The sequence below is a fragment of the Camelus bactrianus genome, chromosome 5, assembly GCF_048773025.1.
Source record: "Camelus bactrianus isolate YW-2024 breed Bactrian camel chromosome 5, ASM4877302v1, whole genome shotgun sequence".
In the NCBI taxonomy this organism is placed as follows: domain Eukaryota; kingdom Metazoa; phylum Chordata; class Mammalia; order Artiodactyla; family Camelidae; genus Camelus; species Camelus bactrianus.
The window spans coordinates 69,441,633-69,463,514 of NC_133543.1; the positions used below are offsets into that span (position 1 = coordinate 69,441,633).

The 21,882-nt window shown below is 36.5% G+C and overlaps 1 protein-coding gene across 12 annotated transcripts in view; it reads left to right on the forward strand.

Annotated features, from left to right (window-relative positions):
* The window catches only part of IKZF2 (IKAROS family zinc finger 2), a 160,092-nt gene extending 146,688 nt beyond the window's left edge, over window positions 1-13,404 (forward strand). For all 12 annotated transcript variants that reach the window (XM_045520462.2, XM_045520465.2, XM_045520460.2 and 9 more), the window contains one exon: window positions 5,125-13,404. In XM_045520462.2, coding sequence (XP_045376418.1) covers window positions 5,125-5,846 — 722 coding nt within the window. In that variant the 3' untranslated portion in view covers window positions 5,847-13,404. The remainder of the gene's footprint in view (window positions 1-5,124) is intronic.
* Window positions 13,405-21,882: the final 8,478 nt, after the last annotated feature.

A 21,882-nucleotide genomic window follows, 5' to 3' on the forward strand; every position in this document is an offset into this window, starting at 1 on the left:
GGATACAAAAGCATCTAATTTTTTAAAAGACTGAATGAATAACACATTCAATATAAAGAATTTTCATTAATTATCAATGTAATATATATTCTTATAGACTTTATATAGGGTAAAAATTAGAAAAGATAAAAATAGAGTCTCATATTCTAGTGTCAAAACACATTGTAGAATATCCTTATGAGGGTTGAGTAGTGACTGGGAGAAAATCTTATTTTTAGGTTATTTCAGGGAGGAAAGGGTGATAAAATTCTCCAACAAACACTTAGAGAAGATTTCTTTTCGATCTAAAATTGAAGAACTAAAAATCACCAAAATACCATTTTAAGACAAGCTGGAGAGATTAACTGACAGAATTCATTGAAAGGAGGCTTAAGGGTAGACCTAACAATTATACTTTATACTAGGTTAGTTTACAACTAGCCCCTGAGAGTACACCCAAATGTCTGCCTTGGGCCTAGGTTACTTTTATTTCTATCTTTCTTCGTTTTTATAAGTAACTCTTTAAAAATGCCAGTTCATCTATTTTTAAAATTGATTAATTTGATGGATGTCCATTTAAATGTCTGTATCTCAACTAGACACTAGTGTAGTTGGGAAAATATGAAATTTATTACTGTTCTATTTTCTGAATTTATTTCATTCTGCTCTTTGTAACATTTTCATCTTTCCTATGAACTAGAGACACTACTCTCAATTTGATTTGACTATATTTCTTAGAAAAGAGGGATAGATATTTTAATTACATTTGATTCTAAAATAATGACATTATATTTTTATAAGAATTTGATGCTATTTTTTATTTGGATTTTGTCCTAGTAGTAATGTACAGTTGACCCTTGAACAGCACAGGGTTTAGGGGCAATGAGCCTTGTGCAGTAGAAAATTTGCATATAACTTACAGTTGGCCCACCATACACAGTTCCTCCATACCCACCATTCTGCATTCAAACAACTGTGGACCAGGTAATACTACAGTATTTACTGTGGACCAGGTAATACTACCCTATTTGCTATTGAAAAAAATCTGCCTATAAGTGGACCCATGCAGTTCAAACCAATGTTATTCAAGGGTCAGCTGTATAACAAAACATCTCATAGTAACTGTTTTTATAATGTCTTTCAAAATGAGAAATTTCATAATTCCACAGTTACTGTAAATTCCTCTCTATCATATCTCTCAGTTAAATACTGCTCTTTGATTTTATCAAGCCCTCCAGGCCAGTGATCCCTGAACTTTCCAAATATCTCTTTCCTCCTCTCTTTTCTTATCCAGTTTAGATTCCATGACTCTCTTGCCTCATTGTCTTTCTGTCACCTTCTCCAAGTGAAACCCCACTCCCTAGTGAAGCTGATTGAGCTTCTTTCCCATATCTACGTAGCTGCTACTACTTTCAGAGAAAATCCCACAGCCTTATAAATTGGTTTCACTATAAATAAATGGACACCTGATCTCAAATATCAATTGTCCCATCCATACTAAGTGTCAGCCCTCCTCTCATTCACCCCTGAGTAGTCTTCTCTCCTTCTCACCACTATGGTCACTTCAGCATTTCTCTACTCTCCACAAACATGGTATCTCACTCCTTGGTGATATTACATCTAGATTCATAGGAAATAAATTTGTTGAAATGATTTCAGTATACTACTAATCCTATAGGATTATGTGCATCCACATGAATACTTTCTTATTTTCTTTTTGTTTCAGTGGAAGAAGCATCCTTCTTTCTGAATAAAGTTAATTCCTCTTCATGTGCTCCGGAAGTCTCCTATCCTAGCCCCCAAAATATCTTCCACTATTATTTTTCCCCTCTCTCACATGTATTTTCAACACCCCCCCTTCTATTGGCATTTTTCTTTTGGTATTCAATGTGATACACTCTCATTATTAAAAAATCTTCCCTCAAACCCAAGTCTCCTTCTAGCTACTACCTATTTCCTCTTTCTCTTCAAAGATGGAATTAGCAAGGAGTTCTCTTTGCTTGCTTTCTTTAATTTCTTTCTTTCTACTCATTCCCCAGCCTATGAAACCTGGCTTTCTTCTTCATGCTCTACTGAAATTATTCTCATTGAGGGTAGCTCTAGCTTCCACAGTGCCAAGTCCATGGACCCTTTTTAGACCATCTTACACAACTGCTGGAGAGCATTTGCCACTCCTGAATAGTTAATTCCCTTTGAAACACTCTCTTCCCTTGGTTTCTCTCTTGCATTTCTTCCAGCTTCTTTGACTGTTCTTTCTCAGTCTTCTTTATGGATTTACGCCAACAGCTAAGCAAATGGTGCAGTAGAACTAGTGGAGACCTCAATTCACATGCTTAAGTATTTTAATATTATAAATCAGGCTTAAAAACTATTGTGTTCTAACCTCCTAATCTGGAAGACTGAGTTCAAATAAATATAGACTTCTTGGATTCCCTGGAGTTCTACCCCAGACTGTGGCCACATGAACGGAACCACCACCCCCTGGCCTACAGCCAGGTCCTTCTTTTAGACCCACTCCTGATTCTGTCCAATACCAAAAGGGGCCTCATTCACACATATGTAGACAGCTTAGCCTGCACATCCAAGTTCTTTTCACCTTGTACCGTGCACACAGACAATAAAGAGTAGTGTCTTGACTATTCTTCAGGCTTAAGAGTGTACATACCAGCAGCACAATTGGCACTTAGGAGGATGGAACGCTATGAAGAGGACTGTGTGACCTTGGCTGCAAGCTCTGAGCCATTTCGGCAAGGAATTCTGGGGTCCTGGGTACCCAGAGTATGGTCTAGGGTGTAAGCCCCAGAGAAGCATATTCCCTTAGTCCTAGATATTCCTTATTCCATGAGGAGCAAAGCCCAGGGCTCTCAAACAATGGGGCTCAGTGCAGGAATCCCACTTGCCCTGGTCTATGGGCAGCCGTAAAAACCTTGGTGTTCTTCCAAGTTCTATTTTTGACCTACTCTTTTTCACACTTTACCTATGCCTGGGTGATACCATCTATTCCCATGGCTTCAGAAGTTTCTATCAACTGGTGACTCTCATATCTATATCGCAAGCCCAGACCTCTCTCCTGAGTTTGAGAGTCTATCTCAGTACTTATTAGATATGACTGCATTACTCATAGCATTCCCCAATCTTACTTCATCATCTTTTCTATCCCATTGTCACCCTGAGTTTCCCAGGCCAGAAACCTGGGCTTCATACTTAACCTCTTTTTTTATTTTTCATTCTCTGTGTCTAGATAATCACCAAGTTCTAGTAATATTTTATTTTGCTATTTACAGTATTACATTTCTCTCCATTTGATTGAATTTTCTCCATTTCCACTGCCACTATGCTAGTTGAAGTAACCATGATCTCTACATCTCTAGAGTAACAACTTCCTAAACCAGCTTGCTAAATAAATATCTAGTCACTTCCCTGTTTAGCCCTTTCAATTCTTACTGCTCTCAGGATAAAGTTCAAATCTCTTAGCCGTTGAGTGAGCCCTATATTATCTGATGCCATCTTTCTCATCTGTTTCCACTCTCAGCCATAGTCGGAGTAGAAGTCATCCCTAGAACAAGCCATGCCCTCTTGCCTCTGAGCCTTCCTACCGGCTGCTCCACCGCAATCATTCTTTCACTTGGCTAATACTATCGTCACAGTCTTATCTCTGATGTCACTTTCTTCAAGAAGCTTTCTTTTACTATGAGTTATAGGTATTCTACTTACTTGACCCATACCCCATATCACACTGTATTATAAATGATCCCTGAATTGTTGTCACTCCCTCTAAATTGTAAGCTCTTTGCAAACATAGATTGGGTTTTTCTAGCTTAACTTTTAACTCTTGGCATGGCAGTATCTCAATTGGATGCTGTGAGAAAACTACTTACTATGTTTTTTCTTTCATTTTCATTACTTTGATCACTACCCTCTTCTCATTTTGGGGACCTTTCTTCAAACCTGAAATAATGCTAGCTAAGTGAGTGTTTTTCCAGAATACAGTTCTATGGATCAACATTACATGTTAGGTATCTGTAGCAACATACAAAACATTTATACAAAATTCACATATATTTTAAAAAAGCATGTATCTATAAGATTTACCTGTCAAAGTAACTAAGAAATTAGTAGGAGAATGCATCGGTTTAGTAACAGAATTTTTAAAAGATAAACTGTTCTATCCAAAGCGAGCAGTACATAAAAGAGAAAAATTAGAACTACTCATTATTATACACCAAACTCTCTTACAGTTAATCTTAAATATTATGGTGAAGTAAAATAGTAGAGTAAAATTCATTTAGTTGAAGTAAATATTAAAGGGAAAGCTACAAATGTCCTTCAATCAAGAAAAAGTATGGAAAACTAACAGTGGGTGTGCATACCAGCACCATTGCATACATGTCTGAATAAGAAAAGGGGGATGCAAAAATGAAGAATTATCCATTTCTAGAAGCAAAACAATGAAATGTAATATTTTCCAAGTTTATGAGTAAGTGCTTTTGGAAATATCCTACTTTTATATAACCCTAAATTTTATTCAGTTTATCAGACAATACAACTTTTAACAGTATTTTAATAGTGACATTTTTTAGTTTTTCAGAATGACATATATTGGGTCTATAATCTTTCTCTAATATAGCATCTAAATCAGCCAAATTAACGCTACACAGCAGTAAGATAACAGGTGTTACAACCCGATCGCTCTCACTTTTATGACCTTTGAGGCTTGGTCACTGATGTTGAAAATATGCAAAAACAAGTATAATCTCTGACTTATTTTCACCTGGTATTTCTTCTTTTTTCCTGTAATTGCTGAGCTCTAGACAAGCGGAAATTTTAATAGAGAATGAAAATAAGATAACACACACTCAATCATACCCTTCAGGCTAGGTGCACTTTCACAGTGACGTTAGAACAAGTGCAGATGGCTTGTGAAGTTTTTATTACTAATCCTCTTTGTAGGTTAAGATTATTTGTGAGTTGCAGCAGAATTAAAAAGCCTGAATACTTGATCTAAAGAATATGATTATACTATATTATGGAAAATGGAAGTGATTAGTTAACTTTGCACTTCTAAATTTTTAATCCAACCACTAATTTTATGGGTTTTTTTTTTTTCTTTTTCTTTTTTCACTTTTCTCCCCCTCTCCCTTTCAGGGGAAAAGCTCATGCGATTCAGCTACCCAGACATTCACTTTGATATGAACTTAACATATGAGAAGGAGGCTGAGCTGATGCAGTCTCATATGATGGACCAAGCCATCAACAATGCAATCACCTACCTTGGAGCTGAGGCCCTTCACCCTCTGATGCAGCACCCGCCAAGCACAATTGCTGAGGTGGCCCCAGTTATAAGCTCAGCTTATTCTCAGGTCTATCATCCAAATAGGATAGAAAGACCCATTAGCAGGGAAACCTCCGACAGTCATGAAAACAACATGGATGGCCCTATCTCTCTCATCAGACCAAAGAGTCGACCCCAGGAAAGAGAGGCCTCTCCCAGCAATAGCTGCCTAGATTCTACTGACTCAGAAAGCAGCCACGATGACCACCAGTCCTACCAAGGAAACCCTGCCTTAAATCCCAAGAGGAAGCAAAGCCCAGCTTACATGAAGGAGGATGTCAAGGCTTTGGATACCAAGGCTCCTAAGGGCTCGCTGAAGGACATCTACAAGGTCTTCAATGGAGAAGGAGAACAGATTAGGGCCTTCAAGTGTGAGCACTGCCGAGTCCTTTTCCTAGACCATGTCATGTACACCATTCACATGGGTTGCCATGGCTACCGGGACCCACTGGAATGCAACATCTGTGGCTACAGAAGCCAGGACCGTTACGAGTTTTCATCACACATTGTTCGAGGGGAGCACACATTCCACTAGGCCTTTTCATTCCAAAGGGGACCCCTATGAAGTAGTGAACTGCACATGAAGAAATACTGCACTTACAATCCCACCTTCCTCAGATGTTGACATACCTTTTTTTTTCTTTCTAATATTATTACTGTCTTTAATTCTTATTTTGTGGACACAGTGTCATTTGCTCTGCCTAATTACAATAAGGAAGAAACAGAAGAGAGAAGGGACAGGGGATATTGTTTCTTGACAACTTGGCTTGTTCATTTTGTGGTAGTTTAAGAGCAGTTCATTTCTGCCATGCATAGATATAAGTAAGGTATCTTATGCTTTGAAAAAAAATCACTCAATTCATATAGATTCACTTAGGATTCTAATTTGCCACTGATGTTCAGGATTATGATTGAAGGCAGGAAAGAGTGTTTTCTGGGTGGGACTTTCGCAGTTTAAAATGGGATAAGTAATTTTACTGTTCAAAGAAGAAGTTGTTTCAAAATGTAAACTTTTTTTTCTTTCTCCTCTAGAGATCATGGAACACAAACACATTATTTTCAATGGTAACTCCTTGGATGAGTTGTTGTTGTGGGTTCTATGTTTACTTCCCCTATGGAATTTAAAATACGGTATGTTGTACACTGTACCAGATAGCAACACTTTTGAACTACAGGTAGTTAAGGATACCTACAGTACATCTGAGGTCTTAGGATCTTATTTTTCTAAACTTAAGCACTGTTTTTCCATAGTTTTGATGACTGGCATTTTATAGACACCCTGGCAGCCTTACTTTTAACACCTTTAATGAATAGTGTTTTTATCTAGTTTTCAGAATAACATATGGTCTAAGAGTGGCTATGAGGCAGTCAGTAGTTTCCAGAGGGACCTCTACTTTTCTTAAATTTGGGAAGTTTTAAAGTTTTAATGTAACAGCAGCATAGGATACATATTGGTTTCTAAAAGTGTGCTTACAATTGTCACTTTGTCAGCATTTAATCAGTGTTAACCAGTCAGCAGAAAAATATAATTAGGCTAACAGTAGGGGGAAAAAAAACCCACTCAGAAATCCCTTTTCTGGTATTTCTCTTTTCACTGATTTTTTTTTCAAGCTGTGACCACCCAGTGTTTTGTCCATAATCCATTCATCTTTTACTCTTCTAATGGAAGGTCTTAAAAATTTTGCTAGAGGCTGTTTCTTTGAAAATCTCCTCAGAGCAATTGCTAACTTGACCTGAATGTGGTAACTTGAACCCCATAAGGTTGTGGAACTAGGGCTATTTATTCTAGTATTTCTTCAATAATATTTACCAGTTTTGGTACAAGGGTAAGGGAACTTCTTTGTAACCGGTACATTAACAATAGATAAAACAAACCAAAACAAAGTTTATTTTGATCCTTCTTGGAGTCTAGAATGTGACTGAACCTCCAAGCTAAAATGTCCACGTTCTGCACATTTTTCTGTCCCAAAAACATGCAACTATTTATAAATTCTTGTCAGAAATGAATCTCAATCCCTGACTACAGGACTTTCTTCTTTTAATTCATGCATAGGTTGCCATATTTCATGTACAGAATTTAATGTCATGGGTGCCCTGTTTTTTCTTTGCAGTCGCACAGCGTTAGAGGGGGAAAAACTGAATGAAACGGGTTCAGATCACTTTGAGGGACACCCTGGGAGGGAGAACTCACTGCTTGTTTTTAGGGAGGACAGGCCTGACCGTGACTGGATTATCTGATAACCATTTATGAATACTGAAATTCTGTTAAGCAGGAACTGATAACTGCTCTAAAAAAAAAATCTTAAATGGGCTGCTGAAACTGTGTTTCTTAATACAGAATTATGTGAGAAGTAGCAAGACTAGACAACTATGGACAGTTGAGCAAATCTGGCCCCCATACTGTTCTTCACTCATTTTCTAGTTTACCATCTGCTTATGTAAGCAACTTCTAAGCACTAACACAGCTAGAGCTAGGCAAAAATGGTTACAACTCTCTTTTACTAGCCCCTGTGGTGATTATTTTTGGAGAAATGTCCAAACTGTTCCTTTAAATCTAAGAGAATGCACTAAAACAGAGGAATGAAATGTTTTAAATAGAATATCAACTGTCATTTTTTCTATTTCTCTGCATGCGTTGGTACATTACTACGTTGTGAACATACAGTGTATTCAAAGGTAAAGCATGTCTTTGAGACTCCCACACCTCACCTACCCTAACCACTCATAAATCATTGGAATTTCTTTATTTTTTTTTCCTTTTGGAGGAAGATAAGTAATTTAAGGTTAGTGATTTTGTGTTTTAGTACAATTTCAGGAAACATTTGGATGAGAGTCAATATGTTCATAACTTTGGCTGTGTGTGAATTTCTGCTGGCATCATCTAGAATTTTTTTCCTGCTTACTATTATTTTTTCCAGTATAATATTTTTTTCCAGTTTTTTCCAGAACAATCATGTTCCTACCTGCCCTGGGGTGAAATTGAATTTAGGTGAACCTAGAGAGTTGTACAGTGCCCCCATGAAGACAGTACTAGTGCACTCTCCTTTTCTGACTTCATCTTTTTGAAAATCTTTTTTATTGAAGGGACTTAATACTTTTGAGAGTGTATTTGCTACGGTTGTATACTTGTACTTTCTTAGCTTCATGGTCTGGGGAACAAATAGAGGTAAAGATGGTTCAGGGTGTGGCAGGGACAAATGAGGACAAAGTCAACTCAGATGTGTAGGTGAAACAGAATTTTTGTGGACACAGTGCTTTCTGGGAACCTCTGGATGGCTATATTTGCATGCCTCTTCTTCACAAAAGAAAACGTGCAAGGTTGTAGCACCTAAAAATAAATACGAGGGTCAGACACCAAATAAATCAAGTTTTACATAACAATGATATGCCCCGTTTAGGTGAGATTTCACATTAGAGTATTTGAGGGGCATAGAAATGGGTTAGCCCTCTCTATTTTCCAGTTTGGCAAAAATCCAGAAATTCATCACACTGCTTTGCCCTAATTTTGCCCAAAATTTTATCTCCAGCTCCTGTTAGAGAAATGTGTTGCCTCTCTCTTTTAAAAAGCCATTCTAATCTGGCTTTTGAAAACAGCGAAAGTGACCAATAAACAGATTGGAAGAGATTTCGAGTTATTGAAACATTCCATTGAGACTTTTCTGGAGGGACAAAATGGGAGAATGAGACTAGCGTTCAGGATTGCTTCCAAAGTAGAGGTTGTCTCTCCTGCATACATACAAACAGTTGTATGCATACATCGTAGTACGTACACGTACACGTACACGTACACACACACACACACACACACACATCTTTAGGACTATTTGCAACTATTAAACTTAAACCTTGAAAACCTTGAGTCTTTACTATCTACTTCCAGAACAAAACAATCAAAAAAGAGAGAGAGAGGCAAAGTGAAAAAAACCAAAAAAACAAAAATTGCTTTTGAATAGGAAAATACAGAAAAAGAAGAAAATACAGAAAAGAAACTTTTACTTGTTGGCAAGTGGAGAAAGACAAGAATGTTTTCATGGGCTTGGTATTATTTATATTTATGGTTTTTGTGTCTCAGTTGTACCCCTTAAAAAACCATGGAGTTTTTATGATACTTTATAAATGTTTGACAAAATTTACATCAGTGAAGGCATTTAGATGGAAATTATGTTTTACCTATTTCCCAAATGTTATTGTTAAAGTGATTCCTTCTGGTGGAAAAAAAGAACAGAAAAGGCTGCAAAAATACAAAAACCTGTATGCCCCTGGCTTCAAGACAGAACTTAGATTATAAGAGGTACTGGCTACATTATTTTTTTAACTTTGAACTGTTCATTTTACAAAAAAAAAGGGATACCTTACATTTATGGTCACCTTTAGTTATATTTTGTATATTATTTTAGTAAGTAATGTCTGTATGAAAATTATTCTAAATCAGAAAATCCCCCAGATACAAAAGAGAAAAAGAGTTGGGGTGAAATTGAAGTTTGTATATATGAAAGTTATCTTAGAAATGTTTTAAACCTCCAGTTTCTGCAAAATAATTAAAATATACAGTAACTGGTCTTAAGATCCTGAATTTAATGTATTAAATACTTATAAAATTTATTTATATTGGTGCCTTTTTAAAATGCATTGAAAGAGTGTTGGTTAGCTGCTGTAGCTCTGCAACACTTTTATTATGTGTTTTTAAAAATCACTTAAAATTGATAACTATATAACTCATCTTAGTGTCCTTAGGTCAAAACTGTTAGAGGAATTTCCAATACAGAGACTTCCATTTCAGCGCATCTGCTTAAAGTAAAAGGAAACTCTGAAACCAGATTTTAGTATCTTTTTAGTTTGAGAGTATTTCTGAACACCATTACAAGATTATGCAGACAAAGTATGAGGTAGAGGGAAATTTTAGCTGTGGATTGCATGATGGTGTGTCGTTTTGTTTTGTTTTTAAGGAAGAATAAGGCCTAGCATTGTACAAGGCTTTATTAGTGGAATTTTTTGGTCAATAAAATACAGTATTGTTTAGGAATTCCATCTATAGACTAGTGGTCTGCTAGCCTTAGACCTCTGTCTTCTAATCTGTTCATGTTTTATGAAACAATGTTTAAAAAAGCAGTTAATTAATTCTCCTTGAACAAAACAAAACTGAACAGTCTCATCACATTGCCATTCTCCAGAGAATAATCTCAGATGGTTTCCTGCCATGGTTGTGTATTACCTGCAATGGACGTGTTAGGATATGACAGCTTTAAAAAAAAAAAAAAAAAAAAAGAGCTGTTTGTTATACAAAGCAAATGTCACATGACCAAGAAGCTGTGATATGCTAGTGCTTCTTTTTATCATAGTGTACTGCTAGGCCAAATAATGACACCTTGAATATTTTTACATTTATTGCAGAAACCTAAAATTTTGGAATTTCCATAAGGTTTTTATGTATATTTCTAGCCTTTTAGTTTTCTCTTGCTGTACTGTTTGTGGATATTTTTCACACGCACTCTTAGAAGTAAGTTCCCAATTCTGTTTATGGGTTTTTCTCCCATAACATTGCATTTGTATATTTTCTGTGTAGATCTGTTGTGAATTAATCTTTATCCCATACAGAGAGTGGTACGTGAATGACTACTTTTCTAAGATGTCCTTTTTATTGTGAATAAAATATAAAATGTAGAGGCCCTCTGCTAAGTCACGTAAAGTACAGCATAAAATTTCATATAGGTACAGATAAGCCAGTTTGCAGTTAATCGGGCCCTTCAAATTACCTCAAGTGACACAGTAAAAAAAAAGCTTCTTGAACGGGTGGAGGTCACTGAATCCCTGACTATGCATTTATCAGGATTCTACTTAATTTACTGGAAATGGATTTTTTTTTTTAATGAATACACTGTAACAAGGGAAGGACTCTGGGTTTTGTTTTTTGTTGTTTTATTCTTTTGTGTTGGCTTTTTTTAAAGTAGTTCAATTTCTGAAACTGTGATAAAACATTTTGACTGTCAAGCACTCTCAGATTTTGAACATAAATCACTTCCCCTTCTGTGTAACAAAGTTCTTTGTGATCTCTTAGATTTTGTCTACTCCTCCCCGCCTTTTTTCTTCTTTCTGTCTATGTCCCTTCAATCACTGTCTCTGGACGTCTCTGTCTCTTTCCCCCTACTAGTTTGAAGATTAGGTCAACTCTTATTTCCAGTTCATAGATCTCTTAAGTCTTAATTTTGTGTGTGTGTGATTTTCGTTGGCTGTATAATCTGCTGACATATTTTTATACTCAAGTGTAGTTTTATATTTTTAAAAAAGTAGTTGGATTAAAACTAGTAAGGTATATAACTCTTGTGTTACTTTCACTTTCAAATATTGGGTATCTAAAATATGACTTCAGAGATTATGTAATCATAATAATATGGTGTGTTTGCTTTCCCTTCTTTTGCTGGATTTTGTGTTCTGATTTGGTTTTCCTCCTAAAATGTGTATTATGAGAGATTAAACAAGTTTTTGCAAGAAGCTAGAAAGATGTTAAAAATCTAAAGCAAAAAGTCTTAACTATCTCCCAGTTGGGGGAAGATGCTTTAACATTACTATAATAATATTCCAGGTTCAGAGGGGGCTGCCCAGGCTCCACATTTGCTCTTAATAGTGGAACCTTTTAGACCATGTGTTATTTGCAATCCCGGAATGATTGCTTCTGCTGTTTAGTTTAGAAGATGCTTTTCTTTCCTTTCTGTACAAGTGCAATACTTTCCTTGAAGTCTTAAAAACTATGGTTATTTTTCTTATTCTTTCTTTAAAGACGAAAAGAAACCCTTGAAAATCATGGTATGTTAAGGACACACCAAGCAAAGAGAAAAACACTCCACAGTCAAAAAGATTAGAGAATGTGGAAACCACCAGTCTAATCTCATGGTATCTTTATTTAGGCTAAGTTTTCATTGAAATTGGTAATCTTTTGCCTGAGAAATGTGTCCTAAAGTTAAAGTTCTTAACTACTGAATTTCCTCTTAGACCCTTGCCCAATGTTTTAAATTAAGGACCTAATTTTTTTTTATTTCACTTTTCTTCTTTTGGAAATGAACATAAAAATAAAAGCAAAGCACTTAGCTCAATTTTAAACACTTACCTATCACCTATTGGAGAAAATTTTTAAGAAATATTTGGAACACTCCTGTTTTCATACAAACTTAAGTAAGAGGTATTTTTCGTATCATACATATTTATATGTTGTATGCTGATTTTTTTTATACCTGTGTCCCTGTAGTAAAACTGCTGTAATGTAAATACATGTTTTGTTAAAAGATAACATTTATTTGGCATTTCTTTTAAAGGCAGTTACTGCATTTGTATAGTATGTGTCTTGGCCATTTTAGATTTCTTTTTTCTTTAACAATACCAAAGGTAATTAGACTACTTTAAAAACTAATTGCTTGACAGTTTCTAGGATATTTTGAGTTTTAGAAGCAAAAAAAAAAAAAATAGGTCAAACCAGTAAACCTCATTTTTTTCAAACTAATAATTTGGGAAAATAAAAACTATTGTTTAAAAAAAGAAATATATATATAAATATATATGTAAATTTAAAATTCCAGACCTTGTATGTCAGGTTTGCTCAGTGTAATGCAGTTTTTTAAGGCTCAAATTCCATACCTCAGAAAATGAGGTTTACTATGGAAATACTGAAACAGTCTTTGCAGCTATGTGACAAGTCACTCTGCTATATACCAATTTGAGACCTCCGCTAACAGTTTTATCGTTGCAGACTAAAATGTGGGACTTGTATTTTCTTTGTTTTTAATGCACACACATACATGTTCCGTGCATGTATGTGGGTATTGTGTATACGTGTATGAGTGTTGTATATGCATGTGTGAGTGTGTGTCTGTATGTGTGTACAACTAAAGAAGCTGCAGAAACTTTGTAATACTTTGTGAAAAGGATTATATTATAAAGGTTTGTACTGTCTGAGTGCACAGCTACTGGAATAAATTTAGGGAATCTCAGGAACAAGCATATAATTTGTCCAAGATTTATTTCTTCTCAGAAGTGTAAGTGCAGTTTTTAATTCTGTATATTATTTAATATTTTACCAATAAAATAAACTTCTGACATAAAAAGTTTGCTATAAAAACTTTCTGGTGAAAATTCTGTACACAAACACATCTTTCAAACCCAGAAAACTGTGGAAACACATCAAGCTTAAGTTCTCATGGCCACTGTGTATACGTGTCACACTCCCTGACCCAGAGATTTGGATACGTGTGAGATCAGAAAACTTCACCATTACTATGTAGTCCGCCAGAGCAGAGAACAAAGTATTCTCTGATTCATTAAGGATGAGATCTCTTTTCTCTTCAGGCAGTTTTCATACCTATCTTATTTTACCCTTAAATCTGAAAAGGTATGTATGTCAGAGCCTATCCCCTGTTTATATGAGAAAAAAAGACCTGTGGGAAGAAAGTTGTGACTTGCTCCAAAGTACATTGTGAATTACACAAGCAGTCCAAGTAATGATCAATAACCATCTTAGAAACTAGCATCTCTTAGGAGTCAGACGAAGATTAAACTAAGGATCAAATCATAGAGATTGGTCAGTGACATTGGCAAAAATCGGTTGTCTGTTCTGCCTCATGTATCTCAGCACTATGTGAGTCATAATCTTCTCAGAATTTACAAATAGATTTCTTTATATGAGAAGTTTGTTCTGTTACAAATACCTTCATAACTATAAATGTAAAAGGGCACATATGACTTGCAGACTCATATTATTTAGCTTTACCTATTATTCATCCCCCACACCAAGTCCATCATATTTGAGATAGCTATTAAAAATTTTCTTCATCAAAAAGTATTTATAGAATTTTATGGCTATTTATCACATTCCTCAGTAATTTCACTTCCCTACACAACACAGAATGAAAAATGCTGCAAATTCCAGTGAAATTTTACTTGTTGCCCATCTTTTAATTAACCTAACTTATGGAGGAAAAGTGCAAACAAATGAAGTAGCAAGGTTAAAAACAAAAAGGGATGAACTTAACAAATTACTCTTTAATGTTAAGTTTATGAAGTTCCCCTTCATGATCAGCAAGAAACATCAAGTTCTCCTGGTTTATAGTATTGATGAAAGGAAAATAAAGATTTTTTAAACATGCCGTATATTCTTGATTTTTCCATTTCAGCAGGGTCAGAGAAATGATAAATAATTGAAAACTTGTTATGCTTGTAAGACTTTTTATCAACATGCTCAAGCCAAGGGGCTGTCCCTGGGGTGTGAGCCACCTGGCGAAGGGAGTTCATTTAGCATTTTAGCAACTCTGCCTCTTGCTATTAGGGGTACAAAGATGGACCCATTAAACTTTCAACAAAACCTCATGTTTTGTTAATAGCCCTACTAACAGTTCCCCATGTGATTCTTTTAACTTCTCACTAGAGATAACAAGGATAACAACTCATGAAATTGAATTTTGCTGTTTTTCTCTGGTTTGACACAAAACTTGAGAGAGATGCTTCCACAAACTAGCCTAACTAGCAGATGCGGGGAATTGATAAAGAGGATAAAGTGCCCATAACCCCATATAAAAATGGGGAAGAGTAGAGGGAGATCCCAGAAAATATATGCTCAGTTTGAAAAAGGAATATTACTTTTTCTTTTTGTCCTTACTGCTGCTTTATAATCCCAGAATATGTCTTACATATGACCAAGTGCTTCTAACCGGAACTTTTGTCAAGCACAGGACAAATCCCTCAAAACAGTAAAAATAGTGACTGCCCATGTCGGTGTTGAGTTGTTTGTTCTAGAAACCCTTAAAAGAGCTGTATGAACCTGATCATCTGACCAACTGGAACATATGCCAAGAAGCAAGATTTTTAAATGCACAGGAAGAACCAAAGGTAAAAAGGAAGTAAGGTAGGGGTGTGCATCTGGGGCTCTACTGGGCCTTAGGTAAGTAAGCCTATGACTAAAGAGGCAGGAGTCACTCAGTGTTGTCATTTTATCTCACATGGTGGAGGCTGGGATCAGAATCAGCTGTCTCCTCTGGGAGTGTTTTGTGAAATCCCTTGATGGGGATGCAGGAGAATTTAACTATGAGGGAACAGGAATGAAGTCTGTATTGTATTAGTTTCCTGGGCCCACATACTGGTTCTTGTTTGATGGATATAAAAGCTTAAAAGGGCCCATACAGCTTTTGCAAATGTTGGGGGAAGTTCTAACTCTGACATTCTCCATTCAAAATAGGGATGGGGGGTACGTAGGTCATTTGGCTGTTAGAGCAGTAGAGGTGGATGTGTAGCTTGGAAGCAGAATATCCCAGTTCAGGCCTTCTTTTCTTGCCTATTTTCCCCCTCCTTTCCCTGTCTTTTCTCATTCTGTCATGTCATTCATCTACATCTCTTTCCAGCTCTTTTCTCATCTCCCTCGTCTGTGTCCACACCAACCTTTTTTTCCTTTCCTCTCTTGATAACCTTTTGTACCACTTGCTCTCTGTTCTTCCCTTTATCACAATCTGATTCACTAATCTGAAATATAATCTCTTTGAATATAAGTAATTTAATGCAACTAGAATATATGAGATTTAACAATGCCCTTTTTACAAATACTTTACAAATTAGCATTGTTGTTAGTGGACTTAATTGACTTTCAAAATTCTCATGGAAAGTGCAGGGTACCTGATACTGTATTAATAAGGAAATAATGTCAGGTTGGTTGTGATTTTGCTCATAAACACCCCCCGATAATTGAAAAGGCTAAAACTAGAGTCTTATTCTTGGTGTACTTAGTCCAGTGTTTTATCTTCACAAGAAGTTGATTCAGCATTTGCTTGGTAAGCCTCATTGATAAAGGGGAATAGGAAATCTATAGTGTGAATGTTTGTGGTTCCCCCCTTTCCAAATTCATATGTTGAAATCCTAATGCCAATTTGATGGTCTTAGGAGGTGGTGTCTTTGGGATGTGATTAGGTCATGAGAATGGAGCCCTTGTGAATGGGATTAATGCCCTTGCAGAAGAGACCTCACAGAGCTCCCTAGTCCCATCCACTGTGTGAGGACACTGCGAGTAGACACCAGCTGTGAACCGCGAAGAGGGCCTTCACCAGAATGGACCATACTGGTGCCTTGATCTTGGACTTCCAGCCTCCAGACATGTGAGAAATAAATTTCTGTTGTTTATAGGCTACCCAATCTGTGGTATTTTGTTATATCAGTCTGAACAGACAAGACAGCAAATATTACAAAAGTGATAACAAAAAATAATGTCTCAACAGACATACCTTCTAAGTAATGTTTTGCTTACTGTGATTTTTAAACAGAATGATTCCAAGTAAACTCACTGACACAATCAGAAAGGCTGAGAAAGACAGCATTAAGTAGCAGGGCAAAAATAATCTGGAATTAAACTTTTCTGTGGAAAATTTCAAAGTGGATAAATTATCTTAAACATGGTCTTCTAAAGACTACTTTTATACTTAATTTAAATAAATGTGGGCCTTTGACTATTTACCAAGTTTCCTCTGTAATTAATGGTTCTTTGCCCATTTCTAAATCATTCTATCCATATCCTCATGCTCATTTGCTTTCTTTATTGCAGAACATAACTTCCAATATTTGCACTTTGTTTCCCAACTCCTTTCTATTCAAAAACCTTGAGCTGACTGAGTAATACAAAGTTATCAGTACTGGATGCCCTGGCCATGATATCCAAGTGTCTGCAGTGATAAGTTGTCAGTGTCTTATGTCTTCCAAATTCAGTGAGTGGCCTGGACACTGTGCTTATTATTCTTCTTAGGTGCTAAAACCTATCTACTAATTTACCATTTTATTGTTAATTCTGTAGTGTAAGGGAGTTTCCAAGATTTACCCCCATTTGCAACTCTAGCCATTGTGAAGTGAGTGATGTATTTATGATAAAATCTGACTTCATGTTGTCTACCCTCAGGAATGAGACATGTACAACTGGAATTTTTTGGCCTTGATCTGACAAGTTTCCCCAGTCTTCAGGGATGGCTGCTGTAGTTCCGCCTACCATCATGTTCTTGTCTTACTTCTACAATGTAAGTGAGTAACTGATATGTTGGCCTTCAAACAGTCTATCCTTTGTCTCTCCACTCGACCTCACCCACCCTTCGTGTCTTATTTATTTATTTGCATCAGATTGTAACATGCATGTGTATTACTATCATTTGATAACACTCAAGGGAGGAAAAACTGGGGCAGCAAATGACTCATGTTTTTCCAAACTCTTGGCCAAATCACTTTGTAGTCATCCTAACAAATGGTAGCTTGGCTATCCCAACGTATAACATTAATATATTTTCCAAGCTAGAAGTAAAAGCCTAGCGTCTTCTGCTTTCTTCTTTAATGTTTTGACAAGTCTGATTACAGCTAAAAATGTGATCACTTGATCGCAAAATAAGCATGAGAAAAACTGCTTCAGGCACAGGTAAAGGGACAACAGGCACTTTATTTGCCAAGAGGAATTTAAGTAGCTTTCTTGGGTCTTTTAGATGTGAAGTGAGTTGTTGCCTAATTCTTTTGAATTAGCACTATGTTAGTGTACCCCTTACACTGTTCTTGTTTTTAATTGAAACTCTAAAATGGACACATGATGGTATCTATTTAAACTATAGTATGCTAAAAAAAAAAAAAAATAAAATCCTGTGCCTTAGTTATAAAAATGTTTTTTGACCTTTTAAAAATTAATCATCATCTTGAGATACCTGCCACTATATTCAATATGACATTTTTCAGCATTATTAATATGTCCATTTGTGCTATATTTTAACCCTTCTTAGAGTCCTTTATCCTGGTTCATATTTTCTAACCTATAGGAAACAACACTAAAGAAGAGTGTGGTGAGTTTGAGGCTATGTAAAAATTTGCTATCATTCTATCAATATAGGTTATCTTAATGTTGTAGTTTTTTTAAGATGAAGTATGTTAGATATACTTGGGTGAGTTATGTTATACTCTTGTATATGACTCAGAAAACATAGCACAATTATCCCAGTTAAAAAAAAAAAAGTCTCCAGAAATGACCAAGATAATGGAAGCTATGTGTTTTCTTTTCTGTGATCATGTGGCTTATATTAGTGTCAGTATGCCCTGCCAGCCACATTTCCAATGTGTGTATAACCCAACTTCAATCGTTAGTCACCACACAGGGGTTTACAAGTTACTTTGGGCAATGCTAGTGTCCCGTGGTAACCCAGCATGTCCACGCATCAGTTATGGTCATCTCTCAGTCAGCTGCTGGTGGACAGCGAGTGTTACCTACAATAATATAGCAGCACAGGCTTAAGGTACAACTAGTATACTGTGTTCACTTTTTACATTTTAAATCTGTAAACTCTCTGGTTCCTATTTATCTGCTGTTCCTTAGCGCTTTGGAAGCTGAGCTATAAATAACCCTTGTATTTCTCAGAAGCAAAGACTTTTTCTACTTTTCTTATTTTTAAGTAAGACTTATTTTCACTCTTGAGCCCTTGTAAATTACAAATGCAATAGTCAGGGAAAGGAAAAGAGCTTTCGCTTCTAAATCTGTTTTGGTCTGTGAGATCTAAATTCATCCCATTTGTCCAGCTATTATGGCAGAACTCCATGATAAAACTAATTTGGAGAAACAAGGACAGCTACATCACTGGCCATCTGAATGACAGTAAGAGTGAATGACCTGTCTCACTCCATCTATTACTGTAGAAAACAGGCCTGATTTATATGTAGTAATCCCTAATTCATGGCACAGAAGGCCTTTTGATATTTCACTATAAGCTAAGTTAGCCTACATATAGGTCTCAGTGTCACAAATATCTTTGATCATTTTATTAATATCAAATATCTTTGATCATTTTATTAATATCAAACAGAATAATTAGAAGTTATAGTTATGAAAGAATGTATACATTTTAAAACCTAGATTTAAACCTGATTCTGTCAAGGTGAAGGGAGTAAATTATCATCATTTGAAGACGTTAAGGGTTTTTTGGGGTTTTTTTGTTTGTTTGTTTTTTTCTTTTGAGAACCCTGAAGAAATTACTTGGTAAATAGTTCTAGAAGAACAAGAAACAAGTGTGAAGCAACATAGTCCCATTTTCATTCTAGGATTCTGGCCCCGTGAACATTCCTTATTCTGGGATTCTTGGAAAGGTCACTTTGTGTCCTTGGAGAAGTTTAAGCAAATGTCTACAGAATTAGCCTGTAGGATGAGGCTTTAAGAGAACAGAATGTGCCAATGATTTTGTTTTGAGCATTACATTTGAGTCTACTTGGAAGGTTTGAGGAGGCCATAAGCTCTGTCCCTGTCCTTTCTATACTATCTCCTCCTTTTGTGTCTGTTTGGTTCCTATTACAGTCAGATCATCAGTTCATTAGTCAGATCATCAAAAACTTGAGGGATTAGAATGCCTGCTGCAGGCAGGCCACTTTACTACATACTATAGGGAGCTCATTCATTTATTCAGTACTTCCCATATGTCAGATTGGGTGCTCAGGACATCATATTGAAGAGGACACTGTCTGTGGACTCAAGGAAATTATCTTACAGTGAAGAAGGAAACAAATAGGAGTAAAACATGATAGCATTTTACTTTTACATTTATAATTAACAACTATGAAAATAAATAGAAGGGGAACTAATGCAGCACTAGAGTGAGACAAAGCATCCTGGTGACATCTAAGCTAAGTTCAAAATGATAAATCGAAGTAAATTTGATGACTGTGGAAGAGTGGGAAGGTAAGATGGAAAGCGTGCCGTCAGCAGAGAGAAGACCTCTACAAACTCCTGGAGAGGAGGGTGGAGAGAAACTGACAGACGGACAGGAGAGAGAGGACAACAAAATCAGAGAAAGGTGACAGAGACAATAAATATGAACGGTCACCTTCAGGAAACTGCAGGTTCAATATGGCTGGAGTACAGGATGAGAATAGGGACGCAGCAAGAGAAAACTGGAGAGATGACTTGAGTCAGATATTAGGGCTTTGTTTTTTTAATTAAAGGAATTTGAATTTATATCAAGGAAAACCAGATCCAATGAAGGTCCTATTGGAGAGTGACATGGCTAGATCTGCAAAACTGTTCGGGCTTTAATATGAGATTAGGTTGGAGGGGGAGCCAGACTGGAAGTAGGAGCTGCTGCGGTAAATCCTGGGAAAAGACAATGGTGGCTGATACTATGGGAGTGTTCTGGAAATGGACAGATGTGCTTAGACTCCAAACATATGTAAAAGGTCGAAGTGCTGCACTGGTAACTGTATGCAGGTAGTGAAGAAGAGGGATAAATTAAGAATGGTACCCTAGTTTCTGAGTCAGGAAAGTAGGTACATGGTAGTACTCTTTACCGACATTAACATCACCAGGGGAGAAACAGATTTGAAGAGTAGAAAGATGGGGAATATAACTGAACATGCTGAGTGTGAAATACCAGTGTAACAGCCAAGTGGAGATGTGTAGTAGGAAGTTAAAGATACTGAGTTAGTATCAGGAGAGAGATTTGAGCTTACGTTTCTATAAACCCCACATGGATATCATACTGGTATTTCACACAATATGACGTGTATGTGGTAATATGAAACCACAGAGTGGAGGTCACCTAGGAGACTGCTCAGTAAAAAAAAGCAAACTTTAAAGTCAAACTCAAGGGGTTAAAGTGTAAGAAGAGTTTTGTCAAGGAATGCATAAAACAGTAGAAGGAATGAGATCTACACAAGTGACTATAAAGAAAAGTTGCGACCAAGAGTCAAAACACAGGTCCCGGGAGAAGGGCCAGGAATAGTCTCACAGAAAAGGTGGTATTTAAGAGAGATTTTGAAAATTCTGTTGGGAGGTTCTCAGAAAGATAACTAAAAAGTTAGGTGGAAATCATGTTACAGAAGAATTTTAAGGGAAATCTACCTCAGTTTTAAGTTCCTCTGAATTTGAATGTGTCTAAGAGAAACAAAGAGCAGAACCAGAGACTTCAAACAGACACAAACACAGAACACCGCTTGGCCAGAGAGTGAGTCACCCTATAGCTCAGCCGGGATGGCGGGGGAGGGGGTCTAGCCATGTGTGTCTCCTTCTCTCATGAAGGTTTCAACAGTTTCTTGTTCCTCTTTGTGATGTAGGCAGTAGTCTAATATCGAAAAAATGTTCTCTTATAAGTGTGGCATGTATGTGTAAAAATATAGGTGTACATGTGCACTTATTTGAATGTGCCATGTGGCAGCATCTTATTTTGAGCCAGAGGTTTCATCTCAGCTTACAGAGACAGAAACAGAGGCCTTCATCATGAGGCTTTTGGTGAACTTATTTATTCAAGCCTTTTTTCTCCACAACTAGCTAATCACATGACTGGGGACGGGGGTTTCATCATAGTTAGATGATGTTCAAGGTCACACCAAGGCAGGATGTACAGTTATAGAACAACCCTATATCCCGACACAGCTTTTAGATGCTCTCTTTTACTTACATAGGCTTCTCTGGGACCACTTTTTAACCACAATCTATTACTGATCTTCTGGTAACCTACATGCCTTGTAGTAAAATTAACAAAGTTTTCCCATTTATTATCGTACAAATCTTCAGCTATGCACACAGCTATAAATTAACTGGATACATA